At 38.8% G+C, this 19,050-nt stretch overlaps 3 protein-coding genes and 1 pseudogene across 4 annotated transcripts in view; 1 reads left to right on the top strand and 3 right to left on the bottom strand.

The window, feature by feature from the left end:
• The window catches only part of LOC125841478 (uncharacterized), a 181,000-nt gene that overhangs the window by 30,816 nt on the left and 131,134 nt on the right, over positions 1–19,050 (top strand). The window lies entirely within an intron of this gene.
• Positions 825–17,998, bottom strand: LOC125841460 (subtilisin-like protease). 2 transcript variants are annotated; one of them, XM_049520596.1, is made up of 2 exons: positions 17,694–17,998; positions 825–2,908 (listed from the first exon to the last, which is right to left on the bottom strand). In XM_049520596.1, exons 1-2 carry the CDS (start codon positions 17,955–17,957, stop codon positions 938–940), a joined length of 2,235 nt encoding a protein of 744 aa, XP_049376553.1. In that variant the 5' UTR covers positions 17,958–17,998; the 3' UTR covers positions 825–937. The 2 variants fall into 2 exon arrangements, with proteins under 2 accessions (XP_049376553.1, XP_049376552.1); XM_049520595.1 differs by lacking the exon at positions 17,694–17,998 and having other exon boundaries at positions 825–3,340.
• On the bottom strand, positions 4,563–6,814 carry LOC125841461 (subtilisin-like protease; annotated as a pseudogene).
• LOC125841466 (subtilisin-like protease) lies at positions 15,633–17,685 on the bottom strand. Its single transcript, XM_049520602.1, has one exon. It carries the CDS (start codon positions 17,682–17,684, stop codon positions 15,723–15,725), a length of 1,962 nt encoding a protein of 653 aa, XP_049376559.1. The 5' UTR covers position 17,685; the 3' UTR covers positions 15,633–15,722.

Genomic DNA, 19,050 nt, shown 5'->3' with positions numbered 1-19,050 from the left:
TTATATCTTGGATCCGTCTCGATCTCTTATTGTTCCCCTTTATATATGCTTCACTTTCAGAAGTTATGTAAAGAATTCACCCTTTAACATTAAGAATTCATCCCACAAAAGGACCCTGTTTATAGAACAATTACTCGGAAAGATGAGTGTAGGAAACAAAGAGATGAAATGAAAGCGACAAGAGAACAACCAATTAAAATTGTGGTGGAGTGAGAAGTACTTCTTTATTCTTAACTAGAGGTTTCGGGTTCGAGCTTTGAGTATGGAAGTGACTGGACACAAGTTGGGAAACAAACTAATAGAGAGAAGAGAATAGAAAATTTAAACGAAAATGATTCCCCGAAAAAATGACAATATAAAAAGTTGGACATGTGCAACTAAATGAAGCTTCCGACATAATTTTTTTTTGCATTCGCTCTCCTATTATATGTGTAGAACATGCGAGCGTCACATAGCTGTTGGAGTCCCTCGTCGGTTGGATAAGGGGTCCTTGTTCTCTTTTTATGGTCCGGGGCAATCCTTTCCTCATGATCTAGTTTTTGGATAAAGTCAGGCCCCCATTTCTTTAACATGGTATTAGAGCGAAACACATCCCAATTCATTGTTTCCGATGTTGGACCTTCCGGCTTATATTGTCCATACTCTAGATGTCTAGTCTTGGGCATGCAGGGTTGTTGGAGTCCACATTGGTGGGATAAGGGGTCCTGGTCTCCTTATATGGTCTATGTATTAAGCCTTTATAGAATTTACATGAACAATTTTGGAATTATAACTATTTGCACTGATTCATGTGGTAACATTTTTGATATTATGAAAATGTAACATGCAAATATAATGTGAATACTTTTGTCACTTATAATTCAACAGTTTCTATTGGAACCACTAACATAGGCTTGTTATACATAGTTCCAATTACTAAAATGAGAAGAAAATAAAACTAGAAACCAATTGTAGGCTGTAGCACAACTGCAACTGGGCTTCTTACTGAGTACTTCTTACTACTCCATTTCAAGAATCCTTGAGCAATGCCACTGTTTGGGCTATTATCTCTTTTCGTAAATGTCACTTGGTATTTCAACTTCTGGTCCAACTGGGAGAATTCCAGAGTAGAGGGCTTAACAATCACAGAGACTCCAGGTGGGGAAGCTATTTCCACACTGTAAGATGATTTAGCTTCCCCGACATTAGTCACTGTTCTCGTATAAGTCTGAGAAATTTCTCCTAGTGTGATGGAGAATGAAGGATAATTTAGTTGTGCTTCAGGAATGCGTTTCACTTCCTTACAATCCACTTTGCGTTGCAGGAGATTTCCCACCTGTCGATTTGTGTAATTCAAACCGCAGAGGTAAGGCAGGTAGTCCTTCAATTCGGTGTCGTAGATTAGTCCTGGATCATTAGCTCTCGATGGATTGACATGTCCTGCACCGATTGCGAAGATGTTAGCCGGAAGGAGCCTCTCATCTAAGATGGGATCATTGGCGAGGTTCACTGTGTTAGCAGTTGTCATGATTGCTGATTTGATAGCTGCAGGGGACCAAGTCGGGTGTGTGCTTTTCAGCAATGCTGCTACTCCACTGAGGTGTGGACAAGACATTGAAGTGCCCGATATAATGTTGAAGGTAGACTTTGTGTTTGTTTTGTTGTCAATGGAGGTTGGCCAAGCAGCAAGAATGTTAAGACCAGGACCAATAATATCAGGCTTCAAGATTCCAGGACTAGCTATACTTGGTCCCCTAGAAGAAAATGCAGTAACCACCGGAGCATCTTTATCCCCAATTATTGTTCCTTGAAATGCAATTCTTGCAATTGGTTTTGACGTTGAGTTCATGTAGTCAAGAATTTCCATTCCATCTTTGTAGGTAATATACAGAGCCGGAAGGACGTGAGCATCGGCAGGTATAGTGAAACCATCATCAGCGGTACTAATGATAATCATGCCAACACCTCCGGCATCCTTTACAGTTTGTCCTTTTACTATCCTGGGAAAACCACCACCTGCCTTGCACACAACAATTTTGCCTTTAATATCAGGGTCACTCAGAGTACCTGGTCCGCAATAAGGTCTTTCAAAGTCAGTTGCATTCAGTGAAGGATCAAACAGAGGGGAAAATGTTGAATTGTGATCCTTTGGATGAAAAGCTGTTTCACCCTCAAATAATTGTTGGTTTCCGAGCTTAACAGTGGCCTTGAGTTTCCTGTCAATAGTGCTTGCACCTACTGTCAGAATCCATGGAGCTTCATTTGATAAGGTGCTATCATATGGACCGCTATTACCGGCAGAGCAACTTACAAGAATACCTCTTTGTGCTGCACTATAGGCACTGAGTGCAATCGGATCATTATAGAATGGAATGCTGCTACCACCAAGGGAAAGGGACAGGATATCTACTCCATCATCAATAGCTGCATCCATGGCAGCTAGAATGTCACTGTCAGCGCAACCAGATGAATCACAGACCTTATAAATGGCCAGGTGAGCAAGAGGGGCAATCCCAACCGCAGTGCCTTCAGCGTTCCCATACACATTCGCACCTTTCACAAAACTTCCTGCAGCTGTGCTGGCTGTGTGTGTACCATGTCCATCCTCATCAATTGGTGAATCACTGCTTATTGGGAAAGTCCTCGCACCAATGAGCTTGTTGTTACACTTTGTTGTGAAGTTCGATTCACACTTACCCTTCCATTTAGCAGGCGGAGGAGCCATTCCTTCGTCGCTAAATGAAGGATGGTCAGGTGAAATCCCGGTGTCCAAAACACCAATGATCACACCTTCACCATAGTTGGAATCCCTCCACAAGCCAACGTTCTGTTGCAATCCAAGAAAACTCGGAGTATGTGTAGTGTGCAAAGACAATATCCTCTGAGGCCACGCAGATATAAAGCCCTGTTTCTTCTCCATTTCCTTCACCTGTTCAGCTGATAATCTTGCTGCAAAGCCTTTCATCACATTCTGATATGAATATATCAACCGTGGCTTTTCATCTGAGCCAGCGGTTGCTATGGTCTTTGGCAAGAAAGAATTGTACCAGCTCTCCAAATCCACTCTCGACGATTGAGTAGATATTTGGCTTTCTGGAGATTCGACTTGAACTATGTACGTCACCAAATCGCTCTGCATACTAGGACATGAAAAACAAGCAAGTATAGCAAAAATAACAAAAAATATTTTCAAGATTCCCATGGCTGCAAGTGTGGTATGAAAAAGGAACTATGAATTAATGATGTACATTTAGGAAAGTGGAGTTTGATATTTTTTACTTTGTGTGTACTACTACTATATATAGTGTAGTCTGGTCCTGCAGTGGAAGATTTTTGAATTGTTTAATCAATAGCACTCCTTTTGATATCTTTTCCTAGAAATGGTTGTCACAATCTTCTTTTTAATAAAAAAAAAAAAACATTTTTCCACTTGCAAAGCTGCATGTTTAACTACCGATTGGGCTATTGACATTGACATTTTGACTAAAGATGAGTGTTCCCATTGAGAACTTTATTATAAAAAAGAGGGTACTTTGCTTCGACAAACTTTTTCTAGAAGTTAGTAACACCGTTTTCTTGTTAAAAAACTATCCTTAACAGATCGATTTCGACTTCCATGATATAGCACTAATAGTCCACCATGCAAAATTGGTGCACTTTTGGTCCTCAAGCTTTTGCCTATTTCTTTTAATTTTACGTTGGTTTTGCCTATTGGTTTAGTAGAAACAATAATTTCATGTGAGAGAAAGTGAGATTGAGAAGAAGAGTGCTCCTTATTTTGTTTAATCCAAACATCATTGCACCTAAACCAAGAGCCTACCTTTACTTTTTGTATAATCTTTGCATTTCCCAAACATTATATGCTACAAAAAGTAATAACATGAAATCTCATAAGTATGATAAAAAAAATAAGTTCCAAATCTCAATACATAAAGAGTGAATAAATTAAAGGTGATATAGCAAGACAAGGTCGAGCCTAACACATCGGAATGGAGTAGAGATATACATGTAAATTAGCAACCTAGCATCTAATCTTAACCAATTTCATAGTTGGTATTGTGCTCGTCAAAGTGTGATGAGTCAATTTGCATTCACCTCATTCATATGAACAATGAGTACTCTTCTATTCGTGTTTTGACTACTGCACTATTTTGTTGTTTTTGTTTCTTTTTTGTAGGCTTTGCACTGTTTTCTTTGTTAGTTGCTATATTTTCTTCTTCTTTGTACTTGAATTTGCTTCTCTTGAGCTGAGGGTCTTTCAGCAACAGCCTATCTGCCTCCATAAGCAAGTGGTAAGGTTTGCGTACACTTTATATGAAACTTTTGACACATGTTCTGCATATATTCTCATTTTCTCTATGTAGAGCTCGCGTAGCTAAAGTGACATATGTTAGATACACTTTGTGAACATTTGACGTGTAAAATGTTGAAGGACATATATATGTGAAAGAGACTTGACTACAAGCTCATGTAGTAACATTTTTGATATTGTGAAAATGTAACATGAAAATATGATGTGAATACTTTTGTCACTTACTATTCAACAGTTTCTATTGAAACCACTAACATAATCTTGTTATACATTGTTCCAATTACTAGAAACCAATTGTAGGTTGTAGCACAACTGCGATTGGGCTTCTTACGGAGTACTTCTTACTGCTCCATTTCAAGAATCCTTGAGCAATGCCACTGTTTGTGCTATTATCTCTTCTGGTAAACATCACTTGATATTTCAACTTCTGGTTTAACTGGGAGAATTTCAGAGTAGAGGGCTTAACAATCACAGCGACTCCGGGTGGGGAATCTATTTCCAGTGTAAGATGATTTAGCTTCCCCGATGTTAGTCACTGTTCTTGTATATGTCTGAGAACTCTCCCCGAATTCGATGGAGAATGAAGGATAATTTAGTTGAGCTTCAGGAATGTGTTTCACTTTGTTACAATCCACTTTGTGTTTCACGATGCTTCCCACCTGTTGATCTGTGTAATTCAAACCACACAGGTAAGGCAGGTAGTCATCAAATGGGGTGTCGTAGATTAGTCCTGGATCATTAGCTCTCGATGGATTGACATGTCCTGCACCAATGGCAAAGATGTCAGCAGGAAGGAGCCTTTCATCTAAGATGGGAACATTGGCGAGGTTCAGTGTGTTAGCGGTTGTCATGATTGCTGATTTGATAGCTGAAGGGGACCAAGTGGGGTGTGTGCTTTTAAGCAATGCTGCTACTCCACTGAGGTGAGGACAAGACATGGAGGTGCCCTGTATAATATTGAAGGTAGATTTTGTGTGTTTTTCGAAGTCAACGGAGGTAGGCCAAGCAGCAAGAATGTTATTACCGGGACCAATTATATCAGGCTTCAAGATACCAGGAGTAGCTTTGCTAGGTCCGCGAGAAGAATATGCAGCAACCACCGGAGCTTCTTTATCTCCGATTATTGTGCCATGGAACAAAATTCTTGCAGTTGGTTCTGATGTTGAGTTCATGTATTGAAGGATCTCCGTTCCGTCATTGAATGTAATAAACAGAGCTGGAAGGACATGAGGATCGGCTAACTTGGTGAAACCAAACTCAGGGATACTAACAAGAATCATGCCAACTCCTCCGGCATCCTTTACAGCTTGTCCTTTTTCAACATTGCCAGCATTCCCAAGCTTGCACACAACAATTTTGCCTTTAATTTTAGGATCATTCAGAGTACCTGGTTCGCAATAAGGGCTATAAAAGTTGAGTTTACTCAGTGAAGGATCAATCAAAGGGAAAAAATCCAAAATGGGAACCTTAGGACTAAATGCTGATTCACCCACGAATAGTTTTTGGTTTCCGAGCATAACAGTGGCCTTAAGTTCTCTGTCAATAGTGCTTGCACCTACTGTCAGAATCCACGGAGCTTCGTTTGATATGATTCCATTGGATGGGCCATCATTACTGGCAGAGCAACTTACAAGAATACCTCTTTTTGCGGCACTGTATGCCCCAAGTGCAATTGGATCATCATAGAATGACCTGCTAGGTCCACCCAGGGAAAGGGACAGGATATCTACTCCATCATCAATAGCTTCATCCATGCCAGCTAAAATGTCAGCATCGGGGCAACCAAATTCTTGACAGACCTTATAAATGGCCAAGTGAGCAAGAGGGGCAATCCCAACCGCAGTGCCTTTAGCGTTCCCATACACATTGGCACCTTTCACAAAACTTCCTGCAGCTGTGCTGGAGGTGTGTGTGCCATGTCCATCATCATCTATTGGCGAATGTTTGTCGTCTATGTAGGACCTTGCGCCAATGAGCTTGTTGTTACACTTTGCAGTGAAATTCGAATCACACTTTCCCTTCCATTTAGCAGGTGGAGGAGGCATTCCTTCGTCGCTAAATGAAGGATGGTCAGGGGTAACCCCGGTGTCCAAGACTCCAATGATCACACCTTTTCCATATTTGTCATCCCTCCACAGGCCAACGTTCTGTTGCAATTGAAGAAAACTCGGAGTATGGGTAGTGTGCAAGGATAATATCCTCTGAGGCCACGCAGATATAAAACCTGGTTTCTTCTCCATTTCCTTCACTTGCTTCGCTGACAATCTAGCAGCAAAGCCTATGATAACATTATGATACAAATATATCAACCGTGGCTTTTCCTCTGAGTCAGCGTTTTCTATGGTCTTTGGCATGAAAGATTTGTACCAGCTCTCCAAATCCATTCTTGACGATTGAGTGGAAATTTGGCTTTCTGGTGATTCGACTTGAACTATGTACGTCTCCAAATCGCTCTGCATACTAGGACATGAAAAACAAGCAAGTATAGCAAAAATAACAAAAAATATTTTCATTGTTGCAAATGTGTTGAACTAATGATGTACACTTAGGAAAGTGGAGTTTGATATTTTTGCATTATGTATACTACTAGTACTTATAGTGAGCTCTGGCCTTGCAAATATTTGATTGTTTAATAAAGTAGTATTGTGTGTTTAAGGAACTAAAGTTGAAGCAGCAATTAAGAAAGTAATAAAAAGGAAAGGATGGTGATGTGAATTAGTTAGTCTAATTGAACATTTTCCTAGAAATGATTAGTGTTAATGACCATGTATCAAAACTTGATTCTCATAAACTACTTCTTAATTAAGAACAAATCTCCACTTGCAAACCTATAAGTTTTACTACATTTGGCCTATTGACAGTTTGATGAATGATGATTGTTTTCATTGAGAACTTTAGTTCTTTTTTGGTAATTTGATTTGACATACCTGGTCTAAGAACCTTTTACTTGTTAAAGCGGTTAATCGATTTTGATTTTATTGATCACATTGTCCTGTTGTCTTAATCGATAAACACCCTTTTTGGAATGTCAGTTAGCAGACAGTTTGACACTAATTGCACGCTTTCCTAGAAATCATTAATATTAATGACCATACGCAAAAACCTTGATTCTCATAAACTTCTTCTTAATTAAGAACACATTTGTATTTGCAACGCAACAAGTTTAACTGAATATTGGGCTATTGACATTGACATTTTGATGAATGATGACTGTTTCCATTGAGATTTTTTTGAAAAATAAATTGGTAATTTTCTTCGAGTGCAGTTGAGAAGAGAATTTTGGACATAGAGTGATTTGAAAGTTATCTGAATAAGACATATTTCCATTAGTATCGCCATACCAAGACTTGCAAGTCATTGTAACCATGCCGAAAGGTATAATTAGCTATTTAAAACTCTTCGTCATCCTTTGAAAACCAAAGACACATTTATGTTAAAACATTATGTTCAATACCATCATCCAAGTCTTTCCAAGTTACAAGACAACATAAAAATGCAATGTCATTAACAATTAACGGGGACAGAAACGTTATCCTTTGTTCATCATTTTAAACTGAAGCTTTTGAAAGACTCATAGATTCCCAAATTCATTATTTATACTGAAAAACCCTTTTCAAAATCATATGAGGCAACTCACAAACCAATAATCCAAGTTCTGAAATCATAATAAAGTAATTTGAACATAATTAATAAGAAAGGAACATTTGTAATCAATTTTCATGAAATCATCTCTCGACCCTAACCTCATTTCATAAAGAAAATATGAGTCTTGTATGAGTAGTTTGAAGTAGGCAGTGTTTATAAGGCTATCAATAGTTGGAGGACTAAAGTAATAATTTACGCCAAGTTTAGGGGTGTTTTCAATACTTATCTCTTAAAAATTCAGGGGTTAAACTATGTATTCAGCCTTTATAGGACTTACAAGAACAATTTTGGAACTATAACTACTTGAACTAGTTTATGTAAAGTTTGATGCCATGTGACTCACGGGTTTGAGTCAGGAAATAGCCCCTTGCAGAAATGCACGGCAAAGCTACGTATAATAGATCCTTGTGGTCCGTCTCTTTTCCAGACTCGCTCATAGAGAGAGCTTAGTGCACCAAGCTGCCCTTTTTTGGGTACTAATTCATGTAGTAACATTTTGATATTGTGAAAGTGAGTAATTCACTGTTTTCTATTGAAACCACTAACAGAGTCTTGTTATACATTCTTCCAATTACTAAAAAAATGAGAAGAAATATAAAACTAAAATCCAATTGTAGGCTGTAGGATAACTGCAATTGGGCTTCTTACAGAGTGCTTCTTACTACTCCATTTCAAGAATCCTTGACTAATACCACTATTTGTGCTATTATCTCTTCTCGTAAACAACACTTGGTATTTCAACTTCTGGTTCAACTTGGAGAATTTTAGAGTAGAGGGCTTAACAATCACAGACACTCCGGGTGGGGAATCTATTTCCAGTGTAAGATGATTTAGCTTCCCCGACGTTAGTCACTGTTCTTGTATATGTCTGAGAACTCTCCCCGAATTTGATGGAGAATGAAGGCTAGTTTAATTGAGCTTCAGGAATGTGTTTCACTTTTTTACAATCCACTTTGTGTTGCACGATGCTTCACACCTGTTGATTTGTGTAATTCAAACCGCACAGGTAAGGCAGGTAGTCTTTTAATAAGGTGTCGTAGATTAGTCCTGGATCATTAGCTCTTGATGGATTGACATGTCCTGCACCAATGGCAAAGATGTTAGCCGGAAGGAGCCTTTCATCTAAGAAAGGATCATTGGCGAGGTTCAGTGTGTTAGCGGTTGTCATGATTGCTGATTTGATAGCTGCAGGGGACCAAGTCGGGTGTGTACTTTTCAGCGATGCTGCTACTCCACTGAGGTGAGGACAAGACATGGAGGTGCCTGATAGAATATTGAAGGTAGATTTTGTGTGTTTGTTGTAGTCAACGGAGGTAGGCCAAGCAGCAAGAATATTAAGACCGGGACCAATTATATCAGGCTTCAAGATACCAGGACTAGCGTAGCTTGGTCCATGAGCAGAAAATACAGCAACCACAGGAGAATATTTATCTCCGATTATTGTTCCTTGGAATGAAATTCTTGCAATTGGTTTAATTGTGGAGTTCATGTAGTCAAGAATTTCAATTCCGTCTTTGTATGTAATAAACAGAGCTGGAAAGACGTGAGCATCAGCAGACGTAGTGAAACCATACTCAGGGAAACTATAGATAATCATGGCAATACCTCCGGCATCCTTTACAGCTTGTCCTTTATCCCTTATAAATGGTCAGGTGATCTAGAGGGGCAATACCAACCGCAGTGCCTTTAGCGTTCCCATATACATTGGCACCTTTCACAAAACTTCCTGCAGCTATGCTGGAGGTGTGTGTGCCATGTCCATCATTATCTATCGGTGAATCACTGCTTATTGGGAAATTCCTTGCACCAATGAGCTTGTTGTTACACTTTTTAGTGAAATTCAATTCACACTTGCCCTTCCATTTAGCAGGCGGAGGAGGCATTCCTTCGTCGCAAAATGAAGGATGGTCAGGGGAAATCCCGGTGTCCAAGACTCCAATGATCACACCTTTTCCATAGTTGGCATCCCTCCACAAGCCAACGTTCTGATGCAGTCCAAGAAAACTCGGAGTATGGGTAGTGTTCAAAGACAATATCCTCTGAGGCCACGCAGATATAAAGCCTGGTTTCTTCTCCATTTCCTTCACCTGTTTCGCTGACAATCTTGCAGCGAAGCCTATGATAACATTATGATACGAATATATCAACCGTGGATTTCCATCTGAGTCAGCAGTTTCTATGGTCTTTGGCATGAAAGACTTGTACCCGCTCTCCAAATCCATTCTTGACGATTGAGTGGAAATTTGACTTTCTGGCGATTCGACTTGAACTATGTACATCTCCAAATCGTTCTGCATACTAGGTCATGAAAAACAAGCAAGTATAGCAAAAATAACAAAAAATATTTTCATTGTTGCAATGTGTTGGGAGTTTGATGTTTTTGTATTATGTGTACTACTAGTATTTGTAGTGTGCTCTGGCCTTGGAAATATATGATTGTTTAATAAAGTATTATTGTGTGATAAAAGAACTAAAAGTTGAAGGAGCAATTAAGAAATAAATTATTTGGTCTAATTGAACCTTTTCCTAGAAATGATTTGTGTTAATGACCACATCTCAGAGCTTAATTCTCATAAACTTCTTCTTAATTAAGAACAACTGTCTACTTGCAAAGCTGTAAGTTTAACTATATTTGGTCTATTGATATTTTAATGAATTTAAAATTCTTTTTGGTAATTTGATTTGACAAACTTGCTCTAGAAGCTTTTAACATCTTTTACTTGTTAAAGCGGTTAATCGATTTTTATTTTGATGACCATCGTCCTGTTGTCTTAATCGACTTAACACCCTTTCTGGAATGTTAGTTAGAATGCGGTTTGGCACTAATTGCACGTTTTCCTAGATATGATTAGTATTAATGACAATATGCCATAGCTTAATTCTCATAAACTTCTTAATTAAGAACATATTTGCATTTGCAAAGCTACAAGTTTAACTAAATATTGGGCTATTGACATTGACATTTTGATAAATGATACTGTTTCCATTGAGATTTTTTAAAAATATTTTTGGTAATTTGCTTTGATCCTTTGATAAACCTTCTCTAGAAGTTATTAATACCTTTAACTTGTCAAAACTATCCTTTGCAGATTGGATTCGACTTTCATAGTCACCATTCTTTTGTCTTAATCGATCAACACCATTTGTGGAATGTATACTTATAAAGAAATTGCCTTCATTTTCAAGATTCGGACCAAGAAAAAGATCCAAAGGGTTGTGGTAAGTCCTTCTTCATCTTAAGTAAGAGGTCACGGGTTCGAGTTCTGATTATAGAGTAGCCTTTATTAGATAGCGCAATACAAATTTGGATTAAGTGGGATCCTAATACGGGTAGCGGAAGCTGGATGGGACAAAAAGAGAAGAGAGAACAAAAATTGAAATGATAATTATTTCCCAAAAACATAAAATATGTAAAAGTTGGACTTGTGTCATCCATATGAAGTTTCTGACACAATTTTTTTTTTTTTGCATTCGCTCTCCTTTTTTTATGTGTAGAACGTGCGAGTGTCGCGTAGCTTAAGTGGTGCATATTAGATACACTTTGTGAAACGTTTGACGTATAAAGTGATGCTCGTGAAAGAGGGATATGTCAAAGAGATTTGACAACAAGCTCAGGTGTTAAGCTATGTCTTCAGCTAAGGCTGCATATATATATACGATAGTTCCTGTAGTCCGGTCCTTCCCTAGACTCACACATAGCGGAGACTTAATGTACCAAGCTGCCCTTTAATGTAACAAATTATTCAATGGTTTTTATTAAAACCACGAACATATAGTCTTGTCATACAATGTTCCAATTACTAAAATGAGAAGAAATATAAAACTAAAAACCAATTGTAGGTTGTAGCACAACTGCAATTGGGCTTCTTACAGAGTACTTGTTCCAACTCCATTTCAAGAATCCTTGAGCAATACCACTGTTTGTGCTATTATCTCTTCTCGTAAACGTCACTTGGTATTTCAACTTCTGGTTCAACTGGGAGAATTTCAGAGTAGAGGGCTTAACAATCACAGTGACTCCGGGTGGGGAATCTATTTCCACGCTGTAAGATGAATTAGCTTCCCCGATGTTAGTCACTGTTCTTGTATATGTCTGAGAACTCTCCCCGAATTTGATGGAGAATGAAGGATAGTTTAGTTGAGCTTCAGGAATGTGTTTCACTTTGTTACAATCCACTTTGTGTTTAACGATGCTTCCCACCTGTTGATTTGTGTAATTCAAACCGCACAGGTAAGGCAGGTAGTCCTTAACTGGGGTGTCGTAGATTAGTCCTGGATCATTAGCTCTCGATGGATTGACATGTCCTGCACCAATGGAAAAGATGTCAGCCGGAAGGAGCCTTTCATCTAAGATGGGAACGTTGGCGAGGTTCAGTGTGTTAGCAGTTGTCATGATTGCTGATTTGATAGCTGAAGGGGACCAAGTGGGATGTGTGCTTTTCAGCAATGCTGCTACTCCGCTGAGGTGAGGACAAGACATGGAGGTGCCCTGTATAATATTGAAGGTAGCTTTTGTGTGTTTGTCGTAATCAACGGAGGTAGGCCAAGCAGCAAGAATGTTATTACCGGGACCAATTATATCAGGCTTCAAGATTCCAGGACTAGCTAAGCTTGGTCCGCGAGAAGAATATGCAGCAACTACCGGAGCTTCTTTATCTCCGATTATTGTGCCATGGAACAAAATTCTTGCAGTTGGTTCTGATGTTGAGTTCATGTAGTCAAGAATTTCCATTCCGTCTTGGTATGTAATAGACAGAGCTGGAAGGACGTGAGGATCGGAAAAGGTAGTGAAACCATACTTTTGGATATTATAGACAATCATGCCAACACCTCCGGCATCCTTTACAGCTTGTGCTTTATCAACCGGTGCAACATTCCCTAACTTGCACATAACAATTTTGCCTTTAATTTTAGGATCATTCAGAGTACCTGGTTTGCAATAAGGGCTATAAAAGTTGAGTTTACTCAGTGAAGGATCAATCAAAGGGAAAAATTCCAAAATGGGAACCTTAGGACTAAATGCTGATTCACCCTCGAATAGTTTTTGGTTTCCGATCATAACAGTGGCCTTAAGTTCCCTGTCAATAGCGCTTGCACCAACAGTCAGAATCCATGGAGCTTCGTTTGATAAAGTGCTATCGGATGGACCACCATTACCCGCAGAGCAACTTACAAGAATACCTCTTTTTGCTGCACTGTATGCCCCGAGTGCAATTGCATCATCATAGAATGACCTGCTAGCTCCACCCAGGGAAAGGGACATGATATCTACTCCATCATTTATTGCTTCATCCATGCCAGCTAAAACGTCACTTTCCAAGCATCCATCAGTACAGACCTTATAAATGGCCAGGTGAGCATGAGGGGCAATCCCAACTGCAGTGCCTTTAGCGTTCCCATACACATTGGCACCTTTCACAAAATTTCCTGCAGCTGTGCTTGAGGTGTGTGTGCCATGTCCATCATCATCTATTGGCGAATGTTTGTCTTCTATGTAGGACCTTGCGCCAATGAGCTTTTTGTTACACTTTGCAGTGAAGTTCGATTCACACTTGCCCTTCCATTTAGCTGGTGGAGGAGGCATTCCTTCGTCGCTAAATGAAGGATGGTCAGGGGTAACCCCGGAGTCCAATAATCCAATGATCACACCTTCTCCATAGTTTTCATCCCTCCACAAGCCAACGTTCTGTTGCAATCCAAGAAAACTCGGAGTATGGGTAGTGTGCAAGGACAATATCCTCTGAGGCCTCGCAGATATAAAGCCTGGTTTCTTCTCCATTTCCTTGACCTGCTTTGCTGACAATCTAGCAGCAAAGCCTGTTATAACATTCTGATATGAATATATCAACCGTGGCTTTTCATCTGAACCGGTGGTTTCTATGGTCTTTGGCATGAAAGACTTGTACCAGGTCTCCAAATCCATTCTTGATGGTTGAGTGGAAATTTGGCTTTCTAGTGATTCGACTTGAACTATGTAAGTCTCCAAATCGCTCTGCATACTAGGACAAGAAAAACAAGCAAGTATAGCAAAAATAACAAAAAATATTTTCATTGTTGCAAATGTGTTGAACTAATGATGTACACTTAGGAAAGTTGAGTTTGATGTTTTTGCATTGTGAGTACTACTAGTATTTATAGTGTACTCTGGCCTTGCAAATATTTGATTGTTTAATAAAGTATTATTGTGTGTTAAAAGAAGTAAAGTTGACGGAGCAATTAAGAAAGAAATAAGAAGGAAAAGATGGGAATGTGAATTAGTTAGTCTAATTGAACATTTTCCTAGAAATAATTAGTGTTAATGACCATGTATCATAGCTTAATTCTCATAAACTACTTCTTAATTATGAACAAATGTCCACTTGTAAAGCTGTTAGTTTAACTACATTTGGGGTATTGCCAATTTGATAAATGGTGATTGTTTTGATTAAGAACTTCTAATTCTGGTAATTTGATTTGACAAACATGCTCCAGAAACCTTCAATATCTTTTACTTGTGAAATCAGTTATCGATTATGATTTTAATGACCATTGTGTCTTGTTGTCTTAATCAACAAATACCCTTTATAGAATGTTAGTTAGAACGCGGTTTGGTACTAATTGCACGTTTTCCTAATAATGATTAGATTAATGACCATACGCCAAAGCTTGATTCTCATAATCTTCTTAATTAAGAAACGAATTTGTATTTGCAAAGCTACTCTAGAAGTTACTAACACCTTTTACTTGTCAAAACAGTCCTTAGAGGATCGGATTCAGCTTTTATGATGACCATCCTTTTGTCTTAGTCGATCAACACCCTTTATGGAATGTAAATTAGTACACAGTTTGGCATTAAGATATGTGAATTTCAGATGGAAATTTGTGAGAAAGGTCTATTGGGATTTCCGAGGGAAGGTCCATTGGAAAATCACTCAACTTTTTTTTTTTGAATCCTCTTAGTGAAAATTCTGATTTCACCATTGATTCACACGGTGGTGATGACCAAAAGCGGCGTTAAGATTTCAATTTTATAGATTGTGTGTTTTAAAAGGACGACTTCAATAGCTAAAAACTAGGTTCTAAATAACAAGTTTTACAAATATATTGTTGGACCAAAAGCTACTAGATCGAACCCGTATCTGAGCTTCTACCTCTTCCCTTGGTGATGGGTTCAGTTCTATACAAAACTAGGAAGAACCCTTACATCCCCTTTATATATACCTCACTTTAAAAAGTTATACCAAGAGGCTGCCTTCATTTTCAACAATTTTTTTTGCATTCACTCTCCTTTTTATGTATAGAATGTGTGAGTGTCACGTAGCTTAAGTGGTGTGTACTAGATACACTTCGTGAAATGTTTGGCGTGTAAAGTGATACCCGTGAAGGAGGGATATGTCAGAGAGATTTAATTACAAGCTCAGGGGTTAAACTATGTATTCAGTAATTTTGGAATTAGAACTATTTGTACTAATTCATGTCAAGTTGCTGCTTTTTTGACCAGGAGTTCACGGGTTAGAGCCAGAAAGCCCCTTGTAGAAATGCATGATAAGACTGCGTACAATAGATCCTTGTGGTCCGTCCCTTCCCGAGACTCTCATATAGAGAGGGCTTAGTGCGCTGAGCTGCCCTTTTCTTGGTACAAATTCATGTAGTACTTAACATTTTGATATTGTGAAAGTGAAACTCGTACAAGTGATGAAAATGTAACTTGTGAATACTTTGTCACTTATTATTCAACAACATCTATTGGAACCACTAACATAATACATTGTTTCAATTACTAAAATCAGAATACAGAAACATAAAACTAGAAACCAATTGTAGACTCTAGCATAACAGCAATTGGGCTTCTTACAGAGTGCTTCTTACTAGTCCATTTCAAGAATCCTTGAATAGCACCGCCGTTTGTTCTGTTGACTCTTTTCGTAAACGTCACTTGGTATTTCAACTTCTGGTTCAACTTGGAGAATTTCAGAGTAGAAGGCTTGACAGTCACGGAAACTCCGGGTGGTGAAGCTACTTCCACACTGTAAGATGACTTAGCTTCCCCGACGTTAGTCACAGTTCTTGTATATGTCTGAGAAACTTCTCCGAATGTGATGGAGAATGAAGGATAATTTAGTTGTGCTTCAGGAATGCTTTTCACTTCCCTACAATCCACTTTGCGTTGAAGGAGGTTGCCCACCTGTCGATTTGAGTAATTCAAACCACACAGGTAAGGCAGGTAGTCCTTAAATTGGGTGTCGTAGATTAGTCCTGGATCATTAGCTCTTGATGGATTGACATGTCCTGCACCAATAGCGAAGATGTTAGCCGGAAGGAGCCTTTCGTCTAAGATGGGATCGTTGGCGAAGTTCATTGTGTAAGCGGTTGTCATAATTGCTGATTTGATAGCTGAAGGGGACCAAGTGGGGTGTTTGCTTTTCAGCAATGCAGCTACTCCGCTGAGGTGAGGACAAGACATGGAGGTGCCCGATATAATGTTGAAGGTAGACTTTGTGTTTGTTTTGTTTTCAACGGAGGTAGGCCAAGCAGCAATAATGTTGACACCGGGACCAATAATATCCGGTTTCAAGATTCCAGGACTAGGTATGCTTGGTCCGCGAGAAGAAAATGCAGCAACCACTGGAGCATCTTTATCTCCGATTATTGTTCCTTGGAACAAAATTTTTGCTGTTGGTTTTGATGTTGTGTTCATGTAGTCAAGAATTTCCATTCCGTCTTTGTAGGTAATATACAGAGCTGGAAGGACATGAGCTTCGGCAAACATAGTGAAACCATAATCAGCTGTACTAACGACAATCATACCAACACCTCCTGCATCTTTTACGGCTTGTCCTTTTTGAGTCATGGAATAACCACCCCCTACCATGCACATAACAATTTTGCCTTTAATTTCAGGGTCATTCAGAGTACCAGTTCCGCAATAAGGGCTGTCAAAGTCAGTTGCATTCAGTGAAGGATCAAACAAAGGGGAAAATGCTGAATTATGATCATTTGGATGAAATGCTGATTCACCCTCGAATACTTTTTGGTTTCCGAGTGTAACAGTGGCCTTGAGTTTCCTGTCAAGAGTGCTTGCACCTACTGTCATAATCCACGGAGCATCGTTTGATAAGGTGCTTTCATATGGACCATTATTAGCGGCAGAGCAACTTACTAGAATACCTCTTTGTGCTGCACTGTACGCCCCGAGTGCTATGGGGTCTTCATAGAATAACCTGCTACTTCCACCAAGGGAAATAGATAGGATATCTACTCCATCATCAATAGCTGCATCCATGGCAGCTAGAATGTCACTGTCAGCGCAACCAAATGGTTGACAGACCTTATACATGGCCAGGTGAGCAAGCGGGGCAATCCCAACAGCAGTGCCTTTAGCATAACCATTCACATTGGCACCTTTCACAAAACCACCAGCAGCTGTGCTGGCGGTGTGTGTACCATGTCCAAAATCATCTATCGGTGAATCACTGCCTAATGGGAAAGTCCTCGCACCAATGAGCTTGTTGTTACACTTTTTAGTGAAATTTGATTCACACTTGCCCTTCCATTTAGCAGGCGGAGGAGGCATTCCTTTGTCGCTAAATGAAGGATGGTCAGGGGCAATCCCGGTGTCCAAGACTCCAATGATCACACCTTTTCCATAATTAGCATCCCTCCACAAGCCAATGTTCTGTTGCAATCCAAGAAAACTCGGAGTATGTGTAGTGTGCAAAGACAATATCCTCTGAGGCAACGCAGATATAAAGCCCTGTTTCTTCTCCATTTCTTTCACTTGCTTCACTGACAATCTTGCAGCAAAGCCTATGATCACATTGTGATATGAATATATCAACCGCGGCTTTTCATCAGAGCCAGCAGTTGCTATGGTATTTGGCAAGAAAGACTTGTACCAGCTCTCCAAATCCATTCTTGACGATTGAGTGGAAATTTGGCTTTCTGGAGATTCGACTTGTACTATGTACATCTCCAAATCGCTCTGCATACTAGGCCATGAAAAACAACCAAGTATACCAAAAATAACAAAAAATATTTTCATGGCTAGCTGCCAATTTGTTGGGAGAATGGAACTTTGAACTAGTAAAAGTGGAGTTTGATATTTTTGCATTAGTGTACAACCTGTATATATAGTGTGTTCTGGCCTTGCAAATATTTGATTGTTTAATCAAGAGCATCCCTCTTGTTAATTAAAGTAAGGAAAAGAGTTTGATATGCCTCTCAATTTTGCGACTTAGAGCTGAATATACCTCTCATATTTTGTGTTGGTCTTTAATTATTACTCTCAAGGCAAATAATTTTTTCGCGAGGCATAAGTTTATACTTTCGCATCATAATATCTCACAACTTATCTCCCGTTAGACATAAGTTCGATTCCTAAAGGAAAAAAATTAAAGAACAACAAATTGAAGGTGCAAGACTTGGTAAACTCCCAATGGAAGTTTTTTGAATTGTTTAACCATTACTACTCCTCTTGTTAATTAAAGTATTAGTAATTATTGTTTGATATAAAAAGGAGAATCAAAGAACTAAAGTTGAAGTAACAATTTAAAACGAAGAGATAAAAGGGAAAGGATGGTAATGTGAATTAATTAATTAAATTAAACAACTTCCAAGAAAAGATTAGTCTTAATGACCACATGGCAAAGCTTGATTCTCATAATAATCTTCTTAATTATGAACAATTTTCTACTTGCAAAGCTGTAAGTTTAACTATACTTGGACTATTGACAATGACAATTTGATGAATAATGAATGTTCTCATTTAATGAGAACTTAAAAAAATTCATAATATACTTTGACAAACCTTATCTAGAAGCTATTAACACTCTTATTTGTCAAAACTATATTTAGTGAATCAATTTCAACTTCCATGATCACCATCCTGCTTGCTATCTTAATTAACCAACACCCTTTGTCGAATGTAAACTAGTCCATTTTAGCACTAAAAACACAACAAATTTTCGACAAAAATTTCCAAAGGACACTCATCAAAAATATGGAATTTCCGATGGATTCCCTGCAAAATTTTCGTCGAAAATTCAAATGTTTTTAATTGTTAGTTAAGTTGGTTTGGACAAATTAATGAGTGAGTTGAAAGTATTTTATTTTCTTGTGAATTAGTAGTGATGAAG

This window comes from Solanum stenotomum, chromosome 10 (genome assembly GCF_019186545.1).
Source record: "Solanum stenotomum isolate F172 chromosome 10, ASM1918654v1, whole genome shotgun sequence".
Taxonomy (NCBI): Eukaryota; Viridiplantae; Streptophyta; class Magnoliopsida; order Solanales; family Solanaceae; genus Solanum; species Solanum stenotomum.
Note: the sequence above shows the minus strand (reverse complement) of the source record. Positions and strands in the feature narration are given on the sequence as shown.

Coding starts and splice junctions, on each gene's coding strand:
- LOC125841460 (XM_049520595.1), bottom strand. CDS start 3,181: ATGGGAATCTTGAAAATATTTTTTGTTATTTTTGCTATACTTGCTTGT.
- LOC125841466 (XM_049520602.1), bottom strand. CDS start 17,684: ATGGAGAAGAAACAGGGCTTTATATCTGCGTTGCCTCAGAGGATATTG.